The sequence below is a fragment of the Lycorma delicatula genome, chromosome 3 (genome assembly GCF_047948215.1).
Source record: "Lycorma delicatula isolate Av1 chromosome 3, ASM4794821v1, whole genome shotgun sequence".
NCBI lineage: Eukaryota > Metazoa > Arthropoda > Insecta > Hemiptera > Fulgoridae > Lycorma > Lycorma delicatula.
Window position 1 is genome coordinate 139,374,422 of NC_134457.1, and position 27,213 is coordinate 139,401,634.

The window sequence follows — 27,213 nt, forward strand, 5'->3', positions numbered from 1 at the left end:
TCACTTGCAAAAATTAGATTATACACAGTACTAAGTCAAGGGAGTTTAAATGCATTCACTTCAAATTCACTCATACAACAATGGTTTCATATGTAAACACGTTTCACATGTTTAGCATACGGAAAGCCTCTTCTTCTTACAATTCCAACAGTATTTTGGTCATCTCTTGCTGTAAGGGTTGGTCATATCAAAAATCGTTTCAAACAAAATTTTAAATGGATTCGATCCTGTGTCTATTAAGGGAGGTATGATATTTTGTCTTCGAATCCAATTTTTTCCACCCCATGAACCAAAGGTTGATGATATCCAAAACTTTACTTAGATAAGTTTTAGGCCCTCATCCAAAGAATAGTAGGAACTTTAAACAAATATGATATTTTAGTTAACAAGAAAGTTATAGTGATATTTTTTTTTAAAAGCCTCCCCCCATTTCCACCCCCATAGTCCGATTTTGCCTGTTAATGAACTCGACTGAGATTTTTGGTCGTTATATTTTATGAATCAATTTGAAAATGATTGGCACAAAATAACAGCAGTTATCGTGTCCACAAGAAAGTGAAATTATATATATATATATATATACACACATACACAAACTTTTGGTCTGATGGTGGTTTTGGGGTCTGGGGGATGTGAAACGTAAAGACATGTTGAAATTTTCCGGAAGTTGAATCATAGTACACATTACAATTGGTAGCTTTCTTATGAAATCTACCTAAAATGGTGATCCAAATTAGGCAAATAAAGTACAAATGTGTATGTGTGTGTGTATGTGTATGTGTACGTGTGTATGTGTGTGAGTGTGTGTATGTATATATATATATATATATATATATATATATATATATATATATATATATATATATATATGTGTGTGTGTGTGTGTGTGTGTGTGTGTGTGTGTGTGTGTGTGTGTGTGTGTGTGTGTGTGTGTGTGTGTGCGTGTGTGTGTATATGTGTATATATATATATATATATATATATATATATATATATACTGTGATTGTACAATATATATATATATATATATATATATATATATATATATATATATATATATATATATATATATACATTGTGCAATCACTAGACTGGGGCAGTCCGCAATATCAATGTGATAGCTTTCAGTACTTCATATCATTATTTCTCTCTGTCAGTGATGCACCAAACTGCACCCAACTAACATTTTGATTGTAATAGGTTTAAAACCTATTTCATTCTAATTAGTAACTATATATGATTTTACTTTTTTCTTTTTTTCCCTTATATTTATTAACACCCATTTCTGTCAAATATCTAATTCTATGCATTACATGTACCTGAAAGGAGTTTGGTATTAAACTTATATTTTCATGACATCAATTAAATTCTATAGCTTAAAAATCTTACCTATTTCTCTTGCACCATGGAATATATTCATGTAATCAAAAAAATGAATGGGTATGAGAAATAAAAATGATGTCAACAAAAAGAGTAAATAATCCCAAATATACGCAGCAACCCAATATGTTAAAGGTGAAAGTCCCGTCATCAACTGCAAATGTTTCGTAACACTAATTCGTTCAAAGAGAGGAAATGCTATAAAATTGGCCAGCACAAATAACATTCCAAAAGGAACTGTAACTGCCCATGTGAGTCCAAACAAATACGTATTAAATTCATTGAAAGCAGCTGAACAAGGATCCTAAAAACACACAACAAAGCAGTTATTAACTGAACAAAATACTAAATGATGTTTTTATATATATATTTTAATTTTTTTAATTACAAAACTACAACAAAATACATTAACTAAATCTTAATGTTTACTAAACCTTTTTACAATTTCAGCACATAATTATCAAAATAAACAAAATATAAAATAATTGATCATACAAAAATCTAGCGCAGAACATGATTGATATAGCGTTTCTGCCACAAAATCTTTATGGAATGAAGATTGGTTGCATCATTTTTCACACAATCTTTTCAGTGCTACTATCATATTTGTAATTCTTTGGATCACAAGATCCATAATGAAATAAATTTTTTCGCACCAAAAAAATTCTGTCAAATTCTGTCCACAGTAATAAATAAAGTAACACCTTCTTAAATTTTTGTTGGCATTAAAATACATTTCAGATCAACTGACAAAGATATAACACGCCAACATTACTTTTATTAAGAGTAGAATTATAATTTTCATTATACAGTTGCTAGTCCTTGCAGAAAGCCCTACAAGATGTTACTTGTAGGGCTGCATATTACTATAAGGGTCGAATCACTTACAAGGCTGATATGCAACTATATCTTTTCTTAAAGATGAAAGTAATGGGAAATCAATTCTCCCTTCTTTTCTTAATAATCTTAGTGTGGGATGTTTGTTATTCTCAAGAAAGGCCAGTTCATTTTTAGGAGTGATTCATAATTCATCTCAGATTAAAACAATAATAATAATTGTGAGTCTATTTCCTAATGCATAACTTAGAAAAATTATAAAACGTATCTCTATTCAAATCACTTGTTCTACCACACTTAGGTATGACTAATAAATAAGTCTTCCATCAGGTTGACAAGATATACACATCTTTTTTCTAATAATTATAATTCTAACGCATAACTTATAACAATTAAAAAGGATTATGAGAAATTACAAATAGATTTACAAATTTTAATCCCACTATACATAAGCAGCAATTCCTGCAACAGTTTCAACAAAAACTAATTTTTACAAATAATAATCCCTTAGAAAAATGATATAATATACAAAGAAAATAATTACTTAGCACAGTTACACTTTACCATGGAAAAATTGTGCAAACTGAACCTTCCATTGATCTCTGCATTACTCACCAAACCCTAACCTGATGTCATATTTGCCAGACAGTTCTACACATACCATCCTTTTCCTATAGTCTCCTCTACCAGTTGTCTAGGAAGTCTGTTTTCAGGTAACTCAACACAGTTGTGATATATTTTAAATGCATATCCAATGTATTATCATTCAAGAGACTGTTAATAATGTCCAAATGAAGAACATAATTGAATACGTTTCTAAGTTTAGCAAAGAGTTTCTTAAGATACTCCTTCAAAGAATTTCTAGATTCTTTCCCGCAGACAATTTTGCCAAAAATGGAATGTTATTTAAAAGTAAAAGATTTTTCTTTTAACTACTCTACTGTTTATTTTTCTTTTTAATCTCATAGTTTTTATTTTATTTAATGTACTATAAGGTATTTTGTTAAAATATTGTTAATAAAGACATTTTATTTTTATCATAATAAGTACAAGAGTGACTCTATAATATATGTATTCTCTAGGGCAAATACTAAGCTATCCTGATCTATTCCAATAAGAGTAGTACTTCTGCAGATTGACTCTCCCATTCCTCTAACCTTCTTTTTTCATTTTTCCTGGGCTGAAATAATAAAAGTTGTGTTACCTATCACCCTGATTTGGCTCTATCTGTAATAACAAGTTAGCATCTTCTAGCAGCAGGATAGCAGCTTTACCATGGTTAAGTGGGATCAATGACAATGTCTGAAGGACTTGTTTCCTAACCACGGATTCCACAAAAAATTAACATAGTGATGGAGATAACAATTAGATAAAACCATGATCCATTCTCCTAAAAAATCTAAAACTAAACAGTACACTTAAAAAAAATATACATATATAAGTTAGAGTATAGTATTTAGTATAAGTAAGCATTATATTACTAGTATGTATTCCTGGAATAGTAGTCATTCTATGAATTGTTTATTATAGTTGTAAATTTTATTTATAACTGCGAAAAAGAATCTAGAAATGTTTTAAAGCAGTATCTTTACGTATGTAATTTTCTTTAGTCTTGAACTCACTTTGATAGAATGCACATTATATGTAACAGTCCTGCACTTGTTTTGTTAGAATATACATCTGACACAAGTCTTGTATTTATGTTATTAAAAACAAAATGTATATGTAAAATTAGTTTTTAAAATAATAAAATAAAAGTTTGTTTTTCAAAAAAGAAATATCATTAAATTAACTTATATATATATATATATCATATGTATATATATATCATATGTATATATATATATCATATGTATATGACTAGGATATATATATATATCCAAGCACAGGTTGATAATATTATTACCGTAGAAAATTTTGTAAGTGGATGGTTAGTTACAACAATTGAAGAAGTTTTATCAACTGATAAAGCTTTTAATATAGTATTCGTAATGGCATTTAAAGACACAGCTGATGAATGGGTTGCAAGAGATGAATAGAAACCAACTGTACTGTTAGCTCCAGTCCAATCAGAAGCAAAAACCATTTTAATTCTATATCTTTCAATATTTTTCTTTGCTTGACTCATTAATTCTGTAAAAAAAAAAATGTTCATTACAATACTTAAAAAGTGACTCCTATTTATTTACAAAGCAATCATTATAGAAAAGTGTTTCATGATTATTTATTTTTATTTATTTAATAGTAACAAAAGGCTTACACCCTCTTACAGTTGCCAGATGAATGATAAATGATTTCGTAGCAAATGAAAACTGCTATGCCTAACTAGGATTCAAATCTGGGACCTCCGGATGAAAGGCAGGGATGCTATTACTTGACTGCAGAGATAAAATAATTAACAATTTTTTTTTATGCCAAACAAAATATAAAATCAAACAAATTAACTATCTATTACTTCAAGTTCTCAAATCAAAAAAAAGTATATTATCAATTATTAAATATTAGTTTGATACCATCTGGTAGCTAAAGGCACACGAGTCCAGTAAGTTTGATAATTAAAGCTTACAATTTACCTTAATAATTGTTTTGCTAGTAAAAACTAGCTTGTCTTTGATTATATAAATTTATTATTATACTAAAATTAATCTTTTTAAGGTACATATTATTCCTTTGTACTGTTAAATTATATTTAAATTCTATTAAACAAACCACCTCCTAGTACAGAATTTTGAGATAAGACATATCTTACCTTAATTTTTCATGAAAGTACTTCAACAGGATACTGCATCATCAGTCATGATTGAAAAAATTCTATTATTCCATAATAAACATTAAAAAATAAATATATAACATAATGAAAATTTCATATTAATTTGCACAAGTGCTGTTATCTATTAAACTATAACACAATTTTCCTCAAATATTGTCTGATGGTTGATCAAATTGAAATTTTGTTTGTACTTATATGCGTAATATTTTATTAATTTAATTTTTTTTTTCTAGTATATTTAATTTTATGTCACCTTATTAATTTCTAAGTTTATGTTAATATCAAATACAGAATGCTTATTGTTCGTTTATTAAATAATCTTTCTTTGTTATTATGTGTGTATTTGATTGCTGTAATCAATTTGTATAAGTGTAAATTTTATGAGACCGAGGGTGATGTGATTTTTTATGAATTATTATACAGGGTGTCCTATATAAAGCGCAACCCAACCTTATATTGGTAGGTATTGAAATAATAAAAAGGCAAGTGTAAATAAATGTAAATGTAATCTTTATTATTACCATCCATTACCTTACATTTAGAGTAAATGTTGGAAGTGGCCGCCATCTTCTTGAATACAAGCTTCAATTCTTTTTACAGTGTTTCTTGCAAATTTTTTCAAAGTTTGTGGCTGGATGTTTAATACGGCTTGTTCAATATTGACTTTCAATTGTTCAAGTATTCGTGGTTTGTTGCTGTAGGCTTTTTCTTTGAGAAATCCCATAGAAAAAAAATCTGCCGCAGTCAAATCTGGAGATCTTGGTGGCCACAAGCCTCGACCGATAACACGATTATCAAAGAATTCCTCAACGAAATCAGAATTTTAACCTGCATAGTGCGATGTCGCACCATCATGTTGTAGCCAGCAGTGTCTGTCTTCCTCTTCCAAGAGTGCAATGAACTGAAATAAAATATCCTGATATCGTTCTGCATTAATGGTGTACTCGAAAAAGACAGGACCATTATTTTCTTCCGCGATATCGCGCACCACACGCCCCAACTTCTGCAGGTTTAATTGTTTTTCGTGATAAAACGTGGGGATTTTCAGCACTCCAAATTCTACGTTTTGGCCATTTACGTAGCCATCCAAATGAAACCGTGCTTCATCTGTGAAAAATAACGAATCCATAACATTAATTCCCTCGCGCAGAAATCGACGGAACCATTGACAATATTGTAGCCATTTTTCTTTGTCGGGCTCAAGAAGTCGATGAACCGTTTGAATGAGATAAGGTTGTAATTTTAATTGTTTGGTCGCCCGATGAACAGTTGATTTAGATAAATTAATTTCAGCAGACAAACGTCTGATCGATTTATTTGGCGAGGCGAGTAATCGGTCTTTGATTTCAGTGACTGTATTTGTATTCAACACTGACGCAGATCTTTTGTGTTCCTTGTTATTAACAGAACTGGTCTCTCTAAATTTTGCAACTAACCTTAATACTGTTGTTTTGTTAGGAGCTGGTTTATCTGGGTACTTATGGTGAAACAAATCTTGCACTGCAACCACTGATTTCGTACTGAAGTACGACTCAACAATGAAAACACGTTCATCTAGCGAAAACACCATCTTGTCTCTAGCAATACACTGTACGTTATGATTGCATTGTTGTTACTATCGGTAGTGTTCTACTGCGTCGCAGCGATGTTCAGATGTTGGACGAGTCCATTTCAGTAACGAGTAGGGGAGTAAGCTTGACTTTTGAAATTTCATGGATGAGTGACTGATGGGTTGCATTTTATATGGCACACCATGTATTATTTATATTATTGGATATAGGTGTTCTATATACAGATGTTTCAATTTGGTTGTCCTTGTTTATTTTAATATTGACATTTAAATAATTTAATATTCTATTATTTTTAATCTCAAATGTTAAATTTAAATTTTCATAATAAGAATTTAATTTGTTTAATATTATTAGATTATTACTGCGTTATATCTAATGAGAATATCATCACCATATTGAGTCCTTATTAAAACCTTATGTGTATGGGTGTGGCAATGTACTAATTTACTCTCAAAATCCTTTAAATATATTTCTGACAATTGCTGATAATAGAAGTAAACAAGAGGTAGGCAAGAGCCAGGTCTGCGTGTCGTGCGATTGTGCCTCACCCCCACCAACCAAAACCTCTGCCATTGCTGACTCCATTGCATCAGTCAGAGCCTACGAGCAATTGAACATGGCCTTTATGATCAATGATCCCACCAAGTGTGAGCTGCAAAGTATGATAAGTTTTCTGCAAGCAGAAGGATGTAGTGCTGCTGAAATCCATTACAAAATGAGCCTAGTGTATGGTGAAAACTTTATGAGTGATACTAGTGTAAAGGAATGGTGTAAGAGATTTAAAGAAGAGTGAAGGAACATCCATGATGAAGGTGGGCAAGGACGCAAGTCTGTTGCAACTGTATATCTGGCTGAGCATGTTATGATTTTGTCCGTGACAAATGGAGGTTTACAATAAGTGAACTTTCTGCAGAAGTCCCAGAAATTTCTATGTCTTCTCTGTAGAAAATTGTAACTAAAGACCTAGATACCGAAAACTGTATGCACATTGGGCCCCAAAAATGTTAAGTGACAATCACAAAACACAGCAAATAGCATCAGCCTTAATGTTTCTCACACATTAAAATAATGAGAGGGAAGAGTTTTTAAAGTCTATCGTTACTGGCAATGAGACTTGCATCCAGTATGATAATCCAGAATCCAAAGAACAGTCTACTAAACAGTGGATGCAGACTTCTTCTCCAAACAAGCCAAAAAAGTTCAAACAGACACTGAGCAACAGGAAACCAATGGCTACATTTTTTTGGGACCATAAAAGTGTCTTGTTGATGGACTTTATGGAGCAGAGGGCAACAATAATAAAGGAAGTTTATTGTGAATCTTCATGTTGTTTCCGCAGAGCAATCCAGAACAAACAGAGGCATGCTCTTGCCAGCACAGTTTTGATCCACAACCGCACTGTGCCAATGTGACATAAGAGCTTCTCAAAGAATTCAAGTGTTAAGTTTCCAACCATCCAACATATAGTCCAGACCTAGCACCTAGCCATTTTCACCACTTTCAAGAACTGAAGGCATGGTTGGGTGGACAACACTTCACCACCAACAAAGAATTTCAGGAGTTTGTCAAGACATACCTTACTTCACTGGCAGCAAACTTCTTTGAAGAGGGCATCAGAAAGCTTGTATCACGATATGACAAATGCGCGCGCGCGCGTGTTTCTAAATGGTGGGCTGGCTATACTCTTTCAGATTCTACTTGTAAAACTAAACAAACCATCCTTAGGAAAAATGGCAATTTTTCCTTGGTTATCTGCCATTTTGTTATTTTTATATAAAAATTTATCTCAAGTTCGGAAAGAGGAGTTAAATTAATATTTGGTAAGCGTCTTGAAGTTTAAAAATTAGAAAAAATCAGGACTTAAATATACCTTCGCAAATTACAAAATGGCGGCCATGTTTATTTTTCAATCCCTTTTATCACCATAAATGTTAGTTTTATCAAAATTTATGATGTTTTCTAAAATATTAAACCTTTTATTTGAACAAAATGACATTTTATTTTTTTAAATTGGTTAACAAAGAGCTGAATTATGGCAGAAAATTGATGTAATTTTGTGCCATATGTAATATGGCACAAAATATGATTGTGCCATATGATGTAATTTTCATGTCCTGCACTTTATGTTCATTTTGATTAAATATTAATTGTTTTTATTTCTTGTTAATTCTAGCATTGTAAATTAGTATCAAATTAAGTAATAATTTTCTCACAATAAGATATAAAATAATAATATAACATTTAATATTAATTTTTCACTTTTGAATCATTTTACTCAGCTATTACTGTTACTATTTACTATTACTGTTGATCATGTTAACAATGTAAAAATGAAGTTTCTTTCAACAGGAATGGCATTTGAAACTATCCAAACCAGCATATCTGGAGTGACAAGAATCCTGATGGTACCTTCCAAAGTAGCCATCAACAAAAATTTTCCTCAAGTATTTTTAATAACTATCTTTCGGATCCTGTCATTCTCCCAAACTGTTTAAATGAAAAAAATTATCTTGCTCATTTAACTGAAAATCTTCTACATTTTTTGGAAGACATACCTCTACAATTAAGAGGAAATATGTGATTCACCACGACTGAGCTCCAGCACATTTCAGTCAGTTTGCATCAGATTTCCTGCATGAAACTTTCCATTAAAAATGGATAGGCCGCAGAGGGCCAGTACCCTGGCCTGCCCAATCATCTAACTTAAACCCTCTTGACTTCTACCTGTGGGGCCATTTTAAACATATTATTGTTTACTCAACTCAACATTGAGGATCTTCAACAAAGGATCAAAAATGAATTTCAAGAAATTAAGAATACTCCCGGAATTTTTTAATGGTTAAGTCAATCTCTCAGAGAAAGACTGGAGACTTAATAATTTCTAATGATGAACACTTTGAACATCTCTGATAACTTTTAACAATTGTTAACTGTTTAAGTACACCTAATGTTCTACAAAAATTAACATAAGATTATCACAGGTAGTTTATTAATTAATTAGTTAATTATTAAAAAAATAAAACATTTTTTTAATAATTAGGTCTATTACTGTGAAAAAATTATTAGTTAATTTGATACTAATTTAAAATACTAGAATTAACAAGAAATAAAAACTATTAATATTTAATAGAATTGAACATAATGTGGAGGACATGAAAACAGACATAAAATTACATCAATTTCTGCCACAACTTCAATTTGTTAACCGATATTAAAAAATAAAATGTCATTTTGTTCAAAATAAAATGCTTAATATTTTGGCAAATAACAAAAAATTTTGTAAAATTTAATAATTAGAGACATAATGGATTGAAAAAGTAAACATGGCCACCATTTTATAATTTGCAAAGGTATTTAAGTCCTGATTTTTTGCTATTTTAAAACTTTATTATAAAGACGCTTACCAAATATTAATGTGATCCTCTATCCAAACTTGAGATATAATTTTTGTATAAAATAACAAAATGGCAGGCAGCAAGAGAACGAAAAAGAAATTGCTATTTTTCCTAGGGATACTTTTTGTTAAATTTTACAAGTAGAATCTGAAAAAGTATAGTCAGTCCATCATTTTAGAAACACTCTGTACATGTACAAGGGCTGTTTTTATATGAACTCTCTATTACAGCCAAGACTTCCTGTCAAAACTTCACAAAAGAATTATATTTTTTCAAAGTTATTAATTAAAATATCACAACTGTAAAAGATGCACCAAAAAAAAAAAAATAGAAAAAATCTGGTAATGCATAAATATTAACGCTTATGAAAATAAGATCTTAAAATCTCTACCACACAAAAATAAACTAAGAATCAATTTTGGTAATAAGAAGCAAAACAAGGTATAATAATTAAAATATGAAACATTCTAGTATATCTTTTATAAAATACTACATACCATCAATAATGTTTCCACCTGATATATCTTTTACAATATTATCTTTTATTGAGTTTTTATATATTTGAACATATTTATCAACAGCTGTTTTATTCACATAAGTCACTAAAACCTCTGTTCCTGTATATGTAGCTGAAGAGATTTTTAAAGGTGGAAAAGGACTATTTGATACAGGAGATGATGAACGTAATGCTACTGAAATCATTACAACTGAGAGAAATGTCTGAAACAATAAAATTTTTTTAAATAAAGAATTAGACACAACTTTTTTCCAGAATTAGATGATATCGGTTCATACACTGTTTTGATTCAACCCTCTCAACTCTTCTGCTCTAATATTTCTACATAAAAATGTTTAAAGTGTAATTTTTATTAATACTTTTTTGACCAATAATGCCAACTCTTATTGCACCTTATCTTGTTAAACATACATCAGAAAATATTTTATGTACATAAAATAACTATAAAGCACCATGAAATATAAACCGCCAAAACACAGTAATTAGATAAGTTTAACTTCATTAATTTCCATTAATTGAATTCGCAGTATCCTACAACTTCAATTGGTATTAAATTCTATAATATTAAAATAAATTCTTTTAAAAATCTGTCATTTATCTAACTGTTTTCTCTTTGAAAATATGAAATTTTATTATGAACTTATATTTTCATAATTCTAGCCGAGAGTAAAAAGGATTTAGAAGAAACAATGAACGGCATAGATGAAGTCCTACGCAAGAACTATCGCATGAAAATAAACAAGAACAAAACAAAAGTAATGAAATGTAGTAGAAATAACAAAGATGGACCACTGAATGTGAAAATAGGAGGAGAAAAGATTATGGAGGTAGAAGAATTTTGTTATTTGGGAAGTAAAATTACTAAAGATGGACGAAGCAGGAGCGATATAAAATGCCGAATAGCACAAGCTAAACGAGCCTTCAGTAAGAAATATAATTTGTTTACATCAAAAATTAATTTAAATCTCAGGAAAAGATTTTTGAAAGTGTATGTTTGGAGTGTCGCTTTATATGGAAGTGAAACTTGGACAATCGGAGTATCTGAGAAGAAAAGATTAGAAGCTTTTGAAATGTGGTGCTATAGGAGAATGTTAAAAATCAGATGGGTGGATAAAGTGACAAATGAAGAGGTATTGCGGCAAATAGATGAAGAAAGAAGCATTTGGAAGAATATAGTTAGAAGAAGAGACAGACTTATAGGCCACATACTAAGGCATCCTGGAATGGTCGCTTTAATATTGGAAGGACAGGTAGAAGGGAAAAATTGTGTAGGCAGGCCACGTTTGGAGTATGTAAAACAAATTGTTGGGGATGTAGGATGTAGAGGGTATACTGAAATGAAACGACTAGCACTAGATAGGGAATCTTGGAGAGCTGCATCAAACCAGTCAAATGACTGAAGACAAAAAAAAAAAAAAAAAAATTTTCATAATAAAATTCAAAATTTCAAAACAGATAACAACTTAGAATGAAATGACAAATTATTAAAAGAATATATTTTAACTAAGTTACAGAATTCAAAACAAACTAAACATGTAGGAGGATATTGTGAAAATTGATTATTGGCAATTAATATAGTAAGTTTAACTTACCTACTCCGTTGTGGTGGTTTATATTACATGTAATTTTATATATATATTATATATATATATACATAAATTTAAAGAACTTGATCAACCTAAGTATACAACAGTAAATGAAGTAAGGTAACACTTACCTTACTTTATCATATATACAAAAATATTTTCACAAATTTCTCATATCCTCAGTTATAATCCATTTTTTAAATTAAATTGTTCATGTGATTTGACATGAACAAATCTTGGTAATGTTACACAAACAATACCAAGAATATTTTTTTTTTATAAAATATAACATAAACTTTGTTAAATTTTTTTTAAATTATAAAAATCAATAATTTAAAGTTAAAAATTGAAATTAAAATTAAATATTTTTTAACATTTAAAATAAAAAATTAAGAACTAAAAATTACATATATAAAAATATGACAATTAATGAATATTAATTTTAAATATTCAAATTTAAAATTAAAATAAATAATAAATAGGTTAAAATAGAATAAATATACATGTGGTCTGGCTAGACAATGTTATATTATTGTACAGATTTGAAATAGATTGAATTATACATAAACAATGTCTGAAAAAGTGCTGCCATCTACTGGAGCTTTTATAATCATATCATCCTCGTACTCTGGTTATAGGTTGATCAAATTAAATCTACTTTTATATTTATTTATATAAAATCTCTTTTTTTGTCTCGAGTCACTTGACTGGTTTGATGCAGCTCTCCAAGATTTTCTATCTAGTGCCAATCATTTCATTTAAGTATATCATCTAAAGCCTACATCCCTAACAATTTGTTTTACATATTCCAAATGTTACCTACCTGCACAATTTTTCCCATTTACATGTCCCTACAATATTAAAGCGACTATTCCAGGATGCATTAATATGTGGCCTATAAAGTCTCTCTTCTTTTAACTACATTTTTCCAAATGCTTCTTTCTTCATTAATTTGCCACAACACCTCTTATTTGTCACTTTATCCACCCACCTGATTTTTAACATTCTCCTACAGCACCACATTTCAAAAGCTTCTAATCTTTTCTTCTCAGGTATTCAGATCGTCCAAGTTTCACTTCAATATAAAGCTAGGCTCCAAACTTATACTTTCAAAAATATTTTCCTGGCATTTAAATTCATTTTTGATGTAAACAAATTATATATTTGACTGAAAGATCATTTTGCCTGTGCTATGTAGCATTTTATATCGCTAATGCTTCATCCATCTTTAGTAATTCTACTTCCCAAATAACAAAATTATTCTACTTCTGTAATCTTTTCTCTTCCTATTTTTATATTTAGTGGTCCATCTACATTATTTCTATTACATTTAAAGAGAATCATAACATCTTTATCTTTTCACCTTGTACCATTACTCCAGATCCAAATTATTCTTTAATATCATTAACTGCTAGTTCTATATAAAGATTAAAAAGTAACGGGGATAAGGAATATCCTTGTAGGACTGACTCCCTTTTTTATTACTGCTTCTTTCTTATGTTCTTAGATTATTCCTGTTGCAGTTTGGTTCCTGTAAATATTAGCAGTTGTTCTTCTATCTCTACACTTCAACACTAAATTTTTTAAAATGCTGACATTTTATTCCAGTCTAAATTATAAAATGCCTTTTCTACATCTATAGATGCCAAATATGTCAGTTTGTTTTTCTTTAATCTTCCTTCTACTATTAATCTTAGTGCTAAACTTGCTTCCCTTGACCCTATACTTTTCATGAAACCAATTTGGTTTCAGGAAAAATCTCTCTAAAATATCTAAACCCCTATTATTATCATTCAAATTATATTTTTTGATTTAAAATATATCCAAATTTGTTTGAATATCGGATATTGAATGTGTATTATTTAAGATGGTAAGAAACTAATTAGAGAAAACCAGTTTTCCATTTTTATAATATCTAAAATGTTCAGAAAATCTAGTTTTGAAAGATCTACTAGTTCTTGCTGTATAAATATGGTCACAGTGATTACATTTTATTTTATAAATTCCACCCAAATTGTATAAACCATATGAATCAGTATGTTTACTGTTTTTTAAATGTTTTATTGTATGGTTATTTGTCTGATATGCAGACTTAAATTATTTTTATCATAAACCTTTGTTATATTTCCAACAATATTATCAATATATACATATTTTAAATATACAATGTCAATTTCTATCATTTACTGGTATTAAAAGTATTACTGTTAATTTTTTATATTTATTTTTTGTACACATTATCAACTAAAGATTCACTATAGCCATTATATATAGTAATTTGTTTTATAATATCTATTTCTTTCTATTTTTATTTATTCTTTAATTTATTTTTATTTTCATTATATTGTGTATAATTAATTGCTCTATTAACCATGTTTATATATGTATTAATTTTGTGTGACCACGTGATGATTTGAATATCGATATATTGTGGTTTATATTGGTTGTGGGTTTCCTATAAACTGAAGTTATAAAATTATTATTTTTATTATTAATTTCGATACTAACATGCAAGTAATTGACTGTCCTATTTATATAAATTTCAAAAGTAAATTTCAACCCATTATAGTATGAGTTTAATTTGTTCAATATTATTAAATGTTAATTATATATAATGGGATTATTGACAACAAAAATATCAACATACCTGGTCCATAATATCAGTATGAGTAATGCCACAAATAATTTTATTTCCAAAATCCTGTAAATAAATCTGACATGATAGCTGATAAAGGAAAGCCCATCAGTAAGGTATTTTCCTGAGTATAATACTTGTCATTTTTAAAATAATTTTGTTGGCATACACTTCTAATAATAATAACAATATCAATAAATAAGGGGTCCCCATGATTGTATATTAATTTATTTTTTATTATGTTAATTATTTTATCTGTGGGTATGCTAGGACACATATTACTAATATCATAGTTTACCATCCTAGTATTATCTCCAATTGTTAATCTTTTAATTTATTTACAAAATCGAATCCATTTTTTGTATTACATTTGTAATCTACATTCTTTTTCATCCTAAATAGTTTAACTATTATTTTGGGAGATAATATAAAATGGAGCAGTTATAAAATTAATTAAGGTCACATAGGTATAACAGGTTTATGTATTTTTGGAAGTCCAGTTAATATTGGTGCGCTTTGTTCAAAACAAAATATATATATATATATATTAAATAAATAAATACAGTGCTTGGCACATGAAAGTTAATATGTTTCACAAACATATTAACTAATAGGTTTCTAATGAAACTTTTATGCTGAATTAATGCTGAAGTCTGAATCTTTCTATCACCCACAGTTTTTGTGTGATTTTTGAAATATTGCTTTCAAGGAATTTAATTAATTTTTTTTTAGGAATAACTTTTATACACAAAATAATATTTTAGATGATCTCTAATTGAGATTGGGATACAAACATTTTTTTATAAAGGAAATAGCTGTATATGCAGGAGATTAATTTACTGTAGGTTCTACAAATTAGCGCAGAACAGTCTTCTCGTACAATTAACACAGTAGTATTGTTTAAAGGTATGTATAAAAGTATACCACTGTGTATAAAGATATTGTGGTTTCAGTCTATTTAATTTAATTAATGTACCTAGTATTTTGTATTAACAAATAAACATATTAAGAAAGTTATCCAGATAACTTCTGTTATGTGTGTGAAGATTTGACATTAAAGAATAATGACAATGTCTGACTCCACTAATTAAAAAATGTTATAAACTATACTTTGGTTAAAAATTTGGAGATCAAAATAAGAACTATTCCCCTCACATCTACTGTACAATCTGTACAGATTGTACAAATTGCCCAGTTGTCAAATTGCTGACAACTGGGCTAGAGGTAATCATCGGTCTTATTGATGGTGTAGCTTGAATGACAGGACCATTTATCAGACTGCAATTTCTCTATTAAAAAAAAAATAAGAGTAGTAAATAGTAAGATATCCAACCACACAGAGCAGTAACGGAATTTGCTACCTATTAAATCCATGTTGGAGGATGCGGTACAGGACTTCCCTGTACCGCATCCTCCAACATATCTAACTAGAGGATGAATCTGAACATGAGGTAGCCAGTAGAAGTTCAACATGAGGAGGAAGATCATCCTATGTTTGAAGCGGAATCCTCTTCCCCTGAATCTCATCGTATAACTTAAGGTGAATTAGACCTTGTTTGGGATTTGAACTTGAAGAATACACAAGCAAAGTTCTTGAGATCAAGGCTGAAAGCCTAAATCTACTTCATACTAATATTTTATAAGTTTTTTTTTCATAATCAAGAAGTTTTAATATTTATATTTTGGAGAAAATAGTTCAGTGTACTGTTACAATGAATCCACCTGTCATGATGCACTTCATCATAAATAACTCTACAGAATGGAGACTGTTTTATATTTCAAAAACTACTTTAAAGGCTATTCTTTTGGACAATGGCAATAAACAAGTCCTGTTTGATTATATGTGCAATTTAAAACTTACTGCTTATTAATGGGTTTAGAGCTTGGCTATACTAAATTTTGTTTTTTGTACAAATGGGACAACAAGAACAAGACAAATTACATCGGTAAGGAATGGGCAGAGCATGAGGGATTTTTATCTTAACAGAAAAACATTACACAACCCCAAATAGTTAACTCAGTAATGACTTCCATCAATACTTCATATAAAATCAGGACTTTTTGAAAACTTTGTAAAGGCAATGGATGAAAAAAGGTTCTGGATTTTTTGAAAGAAAACTTTCTTTATGTTAATGATGCTAAAATCAAGAAAGGAATTTTTGTGGGTCTCGAAATAAGTATCTCTTTGATTAGAGATAGACAATTTAAAGAACTATTCAACCAAGTTGAAAAGTCAACTTTTCAACTTCAGTCAATGGAGATCATTTAAAAGTGTTGCGCCAAACCTTTTTAGGAAAATAAATCCTCTCATTACCATGACATTGTGGGTGAATTATTACAATATTACAAGCATGAGGTGTAATTGCCCCTAAAAATGTATTTCTTAGTTCACATCTGGACCTTTCCCAACAACCTCAGCTTGTCAGTGACAAGCATGAGAAAACCTTCTACTAACATATCTTAGTCATGGAAAACAGGCATCAGAAACAGAGGAGTACAAAAATGTTTGCAGATTATTGTTGGATGTTAGTTAGACAGATGTTCCAAATGCAAAACACAAACAGAAAATAATGACCACATTTTCAGAAATAGTGTCCTACACATATGAAAATTGTTACATTTCTTTCAAAGTTATCTTTGTATCACAAAATAATGACGAGTGATGAAGAAATTCTATTTACATATTAGAATTCTGCAAAAAAGAGTTCTATGAGGATAACATATTTCATTCCTTATGCCAAATAAGTTTAATTTTGTTTCCCATTGTAATGAATTGATTATGAGCACAATTGGTCTTCAAAAATATTTTACAGACCAGTTTTGAAAACAATATTTTAAATAAATTAAACCATAATTAAATCTATTCACTATTTGACAGGTTATTTATACTTTATAATAAATGTCAATTTATTTTAAGGGTTTTTTTTTATTTTATTGGATTTAAGCTGGTAACAGTTGCCTATTTCTGTTTCATTTTACAGCTTACACAGACTATTTTGACAAACATGGACTAAAACATATGACATTCAGTACAATATAAATATACTGTTAAATTTTAACAAATCTTGAAAATTAAATATATAACAATCGAAACTACAAATATTTTAACATTTTTATGAATTGTAAATGGTTAAATTTTATTATTGTCATTACCAACATTTTTATATTAATTCTACAGACTGATTATGGCTGTTTGATTTTTATTTTACTTAATTTATTTTATAAACATAAGCATTAATCAATACCAGTACCTACAAATTATTAATTCTACCAGTCGTCAAAAAACAATACCCATTTTACAATTAAAAAAAAACTCATAAAGATTTCACATAAATAACCTTAAGCTGCCTTTGTACAGAGTCATCTTGTTATATTTAAGCACATCATTCTGTTTCACATGTTTATGCAATTTCACATGCCATATCCTATTGCTGCCAGTTAATTGCAATAGACATTCTTTTTTTTTCTTTTTTTTCTTTTTCCTGTTTAGCCTCCGGTAACTACCGTTTAGATAATACTTCAGAGGATGAATGAGGATGATATGTATGAGTGTAAATGTAGTGTAGAGTCTTGTACATTCTCAGTTCGACCATTCCTGAGATGTGTGGTTAATTAAAACCCAACCACCAAAGAACACCGGTATCCACGATCTAGTATTCAAATCCGTGTAAAAATAGCTGGCTTTACTAGGACTTGAACGCTGGAACTCTCGACTTCCAAATCAGCTGATTTGGGAAGACGCTTTCACCACTAGACCAACCCGGTGGGTTAATTGCAATAGACAGTCTCCAGCTTAGATTTATCTATACAGTCAGTTTAGATCAATTATAAATTTAAAAATAATTCTCAAATAAATGTTTCTGAACTTGAAATGAATAGTGAACATTAGAGATAATGGTGTGACAAACATATAAAAATGTTAATTAAATTTCCTCAAATATGACATACCAATCCCGTTGATGAATTCAATATTATGCAGCAAATCATCCATTATATCAGTTGGGCGATCTGTACATTAATCAAGGTTATTTCTGTTTTGCACAACATTTAAAAAAAAATTATTTTAAATATTAATACTTACAAAAAATATATAGTTCCACAGTCTTCTATATGTAAATTTTATCTTCTTCATAAACAATACACTAAACTGCTGAAAAAATAATCGTAATCCAGTAACTTTCTTAGGTGACAAGTCTGGAACAAAAGCAACATTTAACTTAAAATAGAGAGTTGTATTTATGACAAAAATAAAACAAGAAAATTATATAATCAATGAATCAATTGTCAACTAAAAAGTAGAAATGACAAATCAGCATGAACAACTTTAATATGGTGCAAGAAAGAGACAAATTACTCAAACTGACTGTTAGTGGTAATGAAACATTGGTCCCATACATAATTCCAAGTATGGCATATGGCATATCATCATTTGAATGGTACCACCTACAAATACTAAAATACATAAAAAAAGTTTCATCCTTTTGGAAAACAACCTTTTGAAAACAATATATATATATATATATATATATATATGAAACTTATTCAGCCACTCAACAAAGTACAGAATTAAAGAACACTCCTACCTTACTTTTTTTTTCATTCAAGTGCTTTTGAGCATAAGCCCATCTTCAGATGGGCTTATATCTATGATAAGATGAATGAATCTCTAAAGAAGATGAATCTCTATGATAAGATCTTCTCATAGAGAAGATGGGCCATCTTCAGATCACGGTATGTTAAAATTTATAGAACAAATAAATATTTGTTCAGTCCATAAAAATTTTTTTATTTTTTTTTTTATTTAAAAAGTTATAATATTAAAATTTCCTTTAACATGCTACCTACGTGTTAATACAGTACAGTACTGTATTAAAGTTATAACATTTTAAATTTAAAAAAAAATTTTTTTTTAATTACAACAAATATTTGTTCTACATTTTAACGTATCATTGTTATCTATTGTGTAAATGTAAAAAAGTAAAATTTAAAAAAAACATTACTGAAGATGGGCTATGCCCAAAGGTGCTTAAAAAAAAAGTAAGGTAAAAATGTTCTTTAATTCTGTACTTTGTGGAGTGACTGAATAAGTTTTATATAATTAGCTAGATTTTACAGATATACAGACTACAAAAAATTTAATTTAAATAAATTAAATATATATATTATTTTATATACATATATAATAAAATAAAAATGTATTCACAGAATACTTTTAACTTCAATCATCTTTTTTTAAATATTATAACAGTTATCCTAATTTTCTCTGCAACATTATTTCCAAGAATAATGGAAATAATGTTAATGGAAGTACAGCATAATCAGCAGAGTTATGCATTATTTCAGTTCTTTAACCTACAGATTAATTATTTTTGCTTAATTATTCTATATCAATGACAGAGAAATGTTATAATATTAAATAAATAACATATTACAAAATATTATACATAATTTAATAATTGTTATCTTTTCTCTTAGTTAACTTTTTGTGTAATAGAAATTTGTGTTTCTACATAAATCAAACACTGACTGAGGTCTATTAAAAATTGTAGAAAGGTTTACAGGGTTAATTTTTTAAAGTTTTTCAAACTATTACGAAAACTGATTGAAGAAATTTTTTAACAACAGTCTGTCTTTACCAACCTTTAGATTCATTCTAAATAAAATTTCAATAAATAAAAATGAAAGCCTAAAGGAAGAATTTGAGGAGTGGATCATTTGAAAGAAAGAAAGAATTAAAACTGATAAATTATTTTATTTATTGAACAATACAGTTAACATTTTTAACTACTTGCCACAAATAAACATAGAATTCATAAAAGTAATTCGTTAAAAATTTTCTCTTTGTCTGATGAATGATTAAAAAAAAATTGTTTAATAAGTATTAAAAATAATCTTTGTGTTATTCATGAAGAAACCTTTGATGATTTAAAATTAATGCCAAGTTTATTGACAATCTGACCTGGTGGCATCAGTTTCAGTTTAAGTTCTGTGAAAATTATAATGTGCTAGGCACATTAATTTTAGATTAGGTTTTTTATTAATTACTACTATTTGTTTATTAAAATCATGTTTAATACATTTATCAAAGAATAAATAATTACTATTACAGTATTAACACAATATTTCATTCACTTGCACTTCTACACAAGATTTATTTCTTAAAATATCTTCTTATTTTAAAACATCAATCATCAAGAACTAGCTTTAAAATTACTTTTTTTAAATTGAATAGCAAATTTCTAAGCTTTAGCCATAATTAGACCCCCTGACTCAGTTTAATGTATTGTAATTAATGGTTCTATATACCATTTAACCACTGAACAATTTCAATATTTTCTAACCCTTTTCAATTGACCAGCCCTAATTTCAAAATCTCTTCCCTTTTTAAGACATGGTATCGGCACACTAATAGGAAAGCTAAATTTTTCCCTTCTCTTTCCCTTTCCCTGTACACTGAGTATAAACACCTTTTTTACATTAAAGTTAAATAGGTTTTTTATTTAGATACCAACAACATAATTTAAAAACAACTAATTCAATGCCTGAAAAAAGTCACATCATCATAAACACATCAATAGGATCTATTCTATTCACATACGCTCAATTTAATGTCTGGCTATTAAAAGAAGCAAATAAAAAAAAGTGAATAGATGGATAAATATGACAATTTACATCTATAAACGTCAAATGACAAAAAAGAATGTAACTGCAAGGATAGAAGAGATTTCTTTAAAAGATGCTCAGAGATGACCAGAGAGACTGGTATACTTACCACTGATACTGATATACTGGTCTAAAAACAATGCCTACTGATAGTGAAAATTCAAGAAAATCAGTAAAAGGAAAAACAAATGGGTCATTAACATAATTAAACACAAAATCTGTGCTGAGCAAAGAGATAGAGGAAAATAGTGTTAGTGAATTGTTACAAAGAAAAGCACATAATGTGTGATCAAATTGTGGGCTTTTAATTTTTGATAGATTTTTTTTTCAATATATAAGAAACTGGTATACTTTAGTATATAAAATTACAATAATCAAGTTTAAATTAGTACCACTAGTATTTTTTTGAGTTTATAAAAATAAAAATTTAGTTTAAGGTAAAGCTTGGAGAGAAGACTGCACACAATTCAGAAACCCACTAAAAACCTAATTTTTATACTTTTTTTTTTTAAATTAGACCATTAATATGTTGATCATCTAACACCCACTGATATATAAAAGACTATGAACAAAATTTTCACTTTTCTGATATGATAATGCTACTTTTTTCCAGTTACCCAATTTTATGCAAATTCTCCTAAGTGGGTAGGTGATATTGCAAAAATGTTGATAGCAAATTGTGCTTTAAGAGTGTTATTTAACTAGAAACATAAGTAAATTACTTATTTCATCAAAAATTTATTAAACATTTTATTATAAAAAAACAAAAATAAACACAAAAATACAAAATTGGGATATGGGCGGTTCATAAACACAAAAAGAACTTAATTGCTAATATTAATACATTTCAGACACAATACACAGTCCATATTGTACAGATTGTAGCTATTTGTTATTTTCTTCTGATGAATTCCTTTTTGATGACAATCAATACATTTTTGTTTATATACAAAACAGGTCTCATTAAGCGATCTTCAGCAAGTGATGAATATTAACCACTCTAATTCTGAAGTCATAACAGAGTAAACTTTTCTAAACACTCTGTGCACTTATCGGTTTCACTGACACAGTTTGATAGAAGTTCCATTTCATCAGTGTTTTCACCTTATGTCGTCAATGTTGAGTACAATGTTCAACCTTGGAGTTTTTTATTTTTTATTTTTTATTTGTCAATTTAGATTTCATGTCTTCACAGTCACTCTTTGCTTCTTATCTACTGTATGTATCCTCTCCTACTGTTCATTTCAAAGAATAATAACAATAACGAAGCAATCAAACAAATAATTCACAATAATCAATAAATGATGTTGATGAAGCAGCAAGTGAATTGAATATAAGTCATGGCTTGTTATTTTCAATCATCCACCCATTCTTTCGAAAAGTCTGTGCTCGCCAGGTTCCACACTGTCTGACAGATATCCATACAGAGAATCATTTGAAAATTTCCGTGGTGCTTTTAAAACAGTATGAAGTTGAAGGAATGATTTCTTATATGGATAAGTGCTAAAAAATGGATTGATCAATTTGAACCCAAGAAAAAATAAGAAAAGGGAATGAAACATCCTGCACCTCCTATGACAAAAATTTAAAACTTACACATCTGCAGGAAATTTGATGACGATGATTTACTGGAATAGAGAGAAGAATTAATTATATTCACTTCATACCTAAAGATAGAACAGTGAATAATGAAAAGTAGTGTGAGCTACTACAATCACTGAAGGCAAAAATCAAGAACTAAATAAAGGTGTATGAAAGAAAGGAAAAGAACAAAATGTATTAGAAATAAGAACAAAAGGAATATGGTCTTTCAAAAGGAGTGATTCGTCTTGACCTCATATGGCCAAAACAATATTGCATGGCCTATAAGAGCTCAATTTTAACTGTTAAGCCCATCATTCAATCCTGACCTGGATGTAGGCAATTTTGATCTTTTTTGCTTTTGTGATGTCATGGACATCCTTACTGCCTTTCACACTTGATTCATTATTCAACTTCTTTATCCTTATTCAGAAACACTTCCAGATGCAGCCTAGTTTCTTCAGAAGATCTTTTTCAATCAAAATAGGAATCAGAAAAGTGAAAATATTTTTAACTTCTTTACAATTCATTTCATCTGTTCTTAATTGATTGATTCCTTGCACTTTTCTGGAGTCAGAATTACTTCACATTCATGAGTAAATCATCCTTTTCCAGCGATCTTGTGTTAAGAACTAACTGTTTCTCTCCCAAAGTTTCTACTAAAGAACATACTAAAATTTGTTTATCATGTTGGGTTGGCATGAACTCAACTGCCTGAAGTTAATGTGATTGCAAATTTCTTTTCATTATCAATGCCTAACTCTGAATCTAAATCCAAGGAATGCATTCTATAAACATTCCTCTTGTCTATTTAAAATCGATTCAGGAATAACGAATTATAAAAGGACCTCAAAACAGAAATGAAAATTAACCATTCTAGCAATCAAAAAGTTTTCAAAGTGAAATCAAAATTAACTAAGACCGAAGTAAGGACAATTCTATCGATCAGAAACATAAATTAACCAGCATTAAAAAAAATAACAAATATGCAATAAATTATGATGCAATAAGTTGTTATATAAGAAACAAAACTTATTGCCTCTGTTTCACTCCTCCCCTCACTTTCTCCCTCACAATTTCTCTGACAGTACGTGCATGCACGCCAATGACTGCACGTATACATACATGTGTGCACTGACCCGCACTATGCTTTAGTATCTAAAATTCAAGCAAAAGTTTCAAAAATTTAAACAGTTTATACAATTTGAATATTTTTATTACCAAAAATAAATAAAAATTTTGTACTTTTTAAATACTTTCCATTGTCTTTAAATACTTTCCATAGTAATACATCATTTTTAAAATTATGAAATTTATTTTCAATTAAGGCCTTCCACTCATTACACTCATCACACTGGCCTCAACCAATGTTCACAAAACATCGATAGATCATTTGCTTCATAAAGATCAACTGAACTCAACCTTGGATAGGAAGCTACATCAGCTTGTTCATTGCCTGGTATTCCTGGCCTGTGAGGAAAACAACAGTAACTGACATGTGTCATTTGTTGAGATCAGATAGAGTCATTTGTTGAGATGCATATAAGTCTGAAATCATGGACTGTTAGAATATATATCTTGGTAGTGCTTGATGTGCAGTAATAGAACTGTAGCATAAAAGATAAGGCAGTGTCTATTTATAAGTATAACCATAAGTTTGACAAAAAAAGTAGAACAAATATGTTGGATTCTTGAGACAGACCATCAATGAAAATAAAAATATCCAGATGTATCTGGCAAAAAAGTTTCAAAGTATTTTTTTTTTATACAACATGGACTCTGAGTACATAAGGTTGAAAGTATGTAAAAAAAATTTATTAAAAAATGCTATCAAACTTTTTAAACAAATCTCAAATGAATTTTCTTGTACTAGAAACAATGCATGAACCAAAAATTCACTTCTTTAAAAAAGAATTACACACCAGTTTTATTCAAATCAGTAAGTTACTCTTGAGAGCTGTTTAATCACAAATTTGCCAATTTACACTTATACACACTTATGTACTTATGTACCACTTATATAAATACTTATATACACTTATAGAATAACACTTATATAAATTGGTAAGAATATATAAACAAACAAAATTTTGAGTAAAAATTAATTTCTGATGAATAAATATGCAAAAAATAAATGTAATTTCTGATAAAATAAGTGCACATAAAACTATTCAGAACCCTCCTTCCATAATTAGTACTTTCCAATGTCAATTACAATGATAAACATAATTTTTGTTTCCTAACATGCGATACATGATTTTAATCTGTTTTTTGATGCTGAAACCTAATATGAACTCAGAATCTTTCTATCATCCACCACTTTTGAAAAAAAATTTAATTTTGATTAAAGGATTTTTTCATTTTTCAAAGTATAGTTGGCATTTTAAGCTCCTATATTGTATTTTGTTAGTTCATCTTTTATTGTTTAACTTTGTTAACATAATTTGTAAGCTATAAATAAACAATACCAGACAAAGAATTAAATCATATCATAGTCACATATTATGACATCATACCTAATACTGAAAAGAGTGAGCCTTCATAGACAAGATCTGTGCAGGTCAAAATGCATAGCTGAAAACACAGCTGTGTTGTTTGTATTAAGCACTGGATTTAGGAATGAATTTATTTTGTTGTCTTATAGCTGTCTTAAGTCTGTTAATAGTGCAGTGTCATAATGCCTCGAAATTGTGTAAATGATGTGGATGCGTTTTGTTATGTATGTGGTGAATTTACTGTAAAATAAAACAGAAAAACATACACCTTTAACTAAAAAAGCATATCATTTGTACTTTCAGTGTAAAACTGGTGATTAGGATAAGATGTGGGCTTCTCATATAGTATGCACTAATTATTCTGTATATTTAAGAGGATGGTTGAAAGGTACACAGAAGGCTTTGCCATAAGGTGTACCTATGGTTTGGCGTCAACCAAAGGATCATGTAATCAATTGTTACTTATGTTTAACAAGAGTGTCTGGAATTTCTAAAAAATCTAAACATACTGTAAAATATCCTTCACTGCAATTTACAATCAGGCCTGTATCTCACCGTGAAATTATTCCAGTTCCTGAGTCACCTGTGAATGTTGTTTCGAAAGCAGCAATGAATCAGGCAGTACTGAAGAAGACAACAATGATTTTGATTTTGAATTACCTTCCAATAAGCCATATCTTATATCACAAGGTGAATTAAATGACGGTTAAGGATTTAAATTTATCAAAAAATCAAGCTGAACGTTTAGGATCAAGACTGTAAGGTAGGAAATTACTTCAAAAAATACAAATATTTCGGGCTTTCGAAGTCGAAAAAAGAACTTTCTCAGTACTTTATTGATGAAAATAATTTGGTTTATTGCACAAATATTGATGAGCTTATATGTTATACTTAGGACACTGCGGACCATATCCTTTATGTTTGTCCTCGTTCTGGCTGAACATACCAGAGTTGTTAAGGAACTGAAGAGGGTGAATTCCTTCTTTGATCTGCGAGTCAACTGTAAGACTCACAGAGAATGGACTATTGTGCACCCTGAGGTTGAAGGGGTATAGTACAATGGCACCCCAGATGGCTAGGGACCACCTGGGCAATTGATTGAACGAAGGTAGGTGTCTGGCATCAAGGCACAGTTAGATAGAAATTGTGGTGATCATCTTGAATGTTAGCTGTCGGTGGAACAGCAACTGCACTGCCGAAGGTATGGGTTACCATGCAGCCGTGAGGTGTAGTGCCGTTTTGACGAGGCAGTTTTGAATGAGTAAACATAACTGTCGGCAGGATGGCGACTGCACTGCCAAGGACATGGATCCCATGCAGCTGTGAGGTGTAGCGGCATCTCGACAATGGTAGGAAGTGAAGTAAACATCACACAGGACTCTGCAATGGAGCTGAGTGGGAGTAGGAGGTCTGTCTGCCTCTCCCTTGTAGACCAGACCAAATTCTATAACTTCACCAAGTCAGGGGTATAATAAACTGAATTTCAGTTCACTAAGGGAACTAGGACTTAATTTTCGTTGTTACAAACATTTTTGGTGGTATGTTGATTCACAATTTACCTCGAATCTATGAAACATTTACAAGAAATTGGCTCAGTAAACATAGAACTAGGCGTGGGGTTTATGCTTCTGCAAACTTGGTTAGCTAGTTCAGAGGGCAACGATGCAGGATATTCAAGACGTCTGGACGAGGCCTACAGCAAAGGCAAAAGCTGAGTTTGAAAATCACTGATGTAAATGTCTACCAAGGCATTTACATCAGTGGCATCCCAATGAGGCCTGGT

At 29.6% G+C, this 27,213-nt stretch overlaps 1 protein-coding gene across 2 annotated transcripts in view; it reads right to left on the reverse strand.

Moving 5' to 3' along the window:
* LOC142322045 (phospholipid-transporting ATPase ABCA3-like) overlaps nucleotides 1-27,213 on the reverse strand; it is a 186,324-nt gene that overhangs the window by 53,953 nt on the left and 105,158 nt on the right. For both annotated transcript variants that reach the window (XM_075360660.1, XM_075360659.1), the window contains 4 exons: nucleotides 18,773-18,885; nucleotides 10,451-10,673; nucleotides 4,124-4,350; nucleotides 1,390-1,684 (listed from right to left, as the gene is read on the reverse strand). In XM_075360660.1, the coding sequence (XP_075216775.1) occupies nucleotides 1,390-1,684; nucleotides 4,124-4,350; nucleotides 10,451-10,673; nucleotides 18,773-18,885 (858 nt within the window). The remainder of the gene's footprint in view (nucleotides 1-1,389; nucleotides 1,685-4,123; nucleotides 4,351-10,450; nucleotides 10,674-18,772; nucleotides 18,886-27,213) is intronic.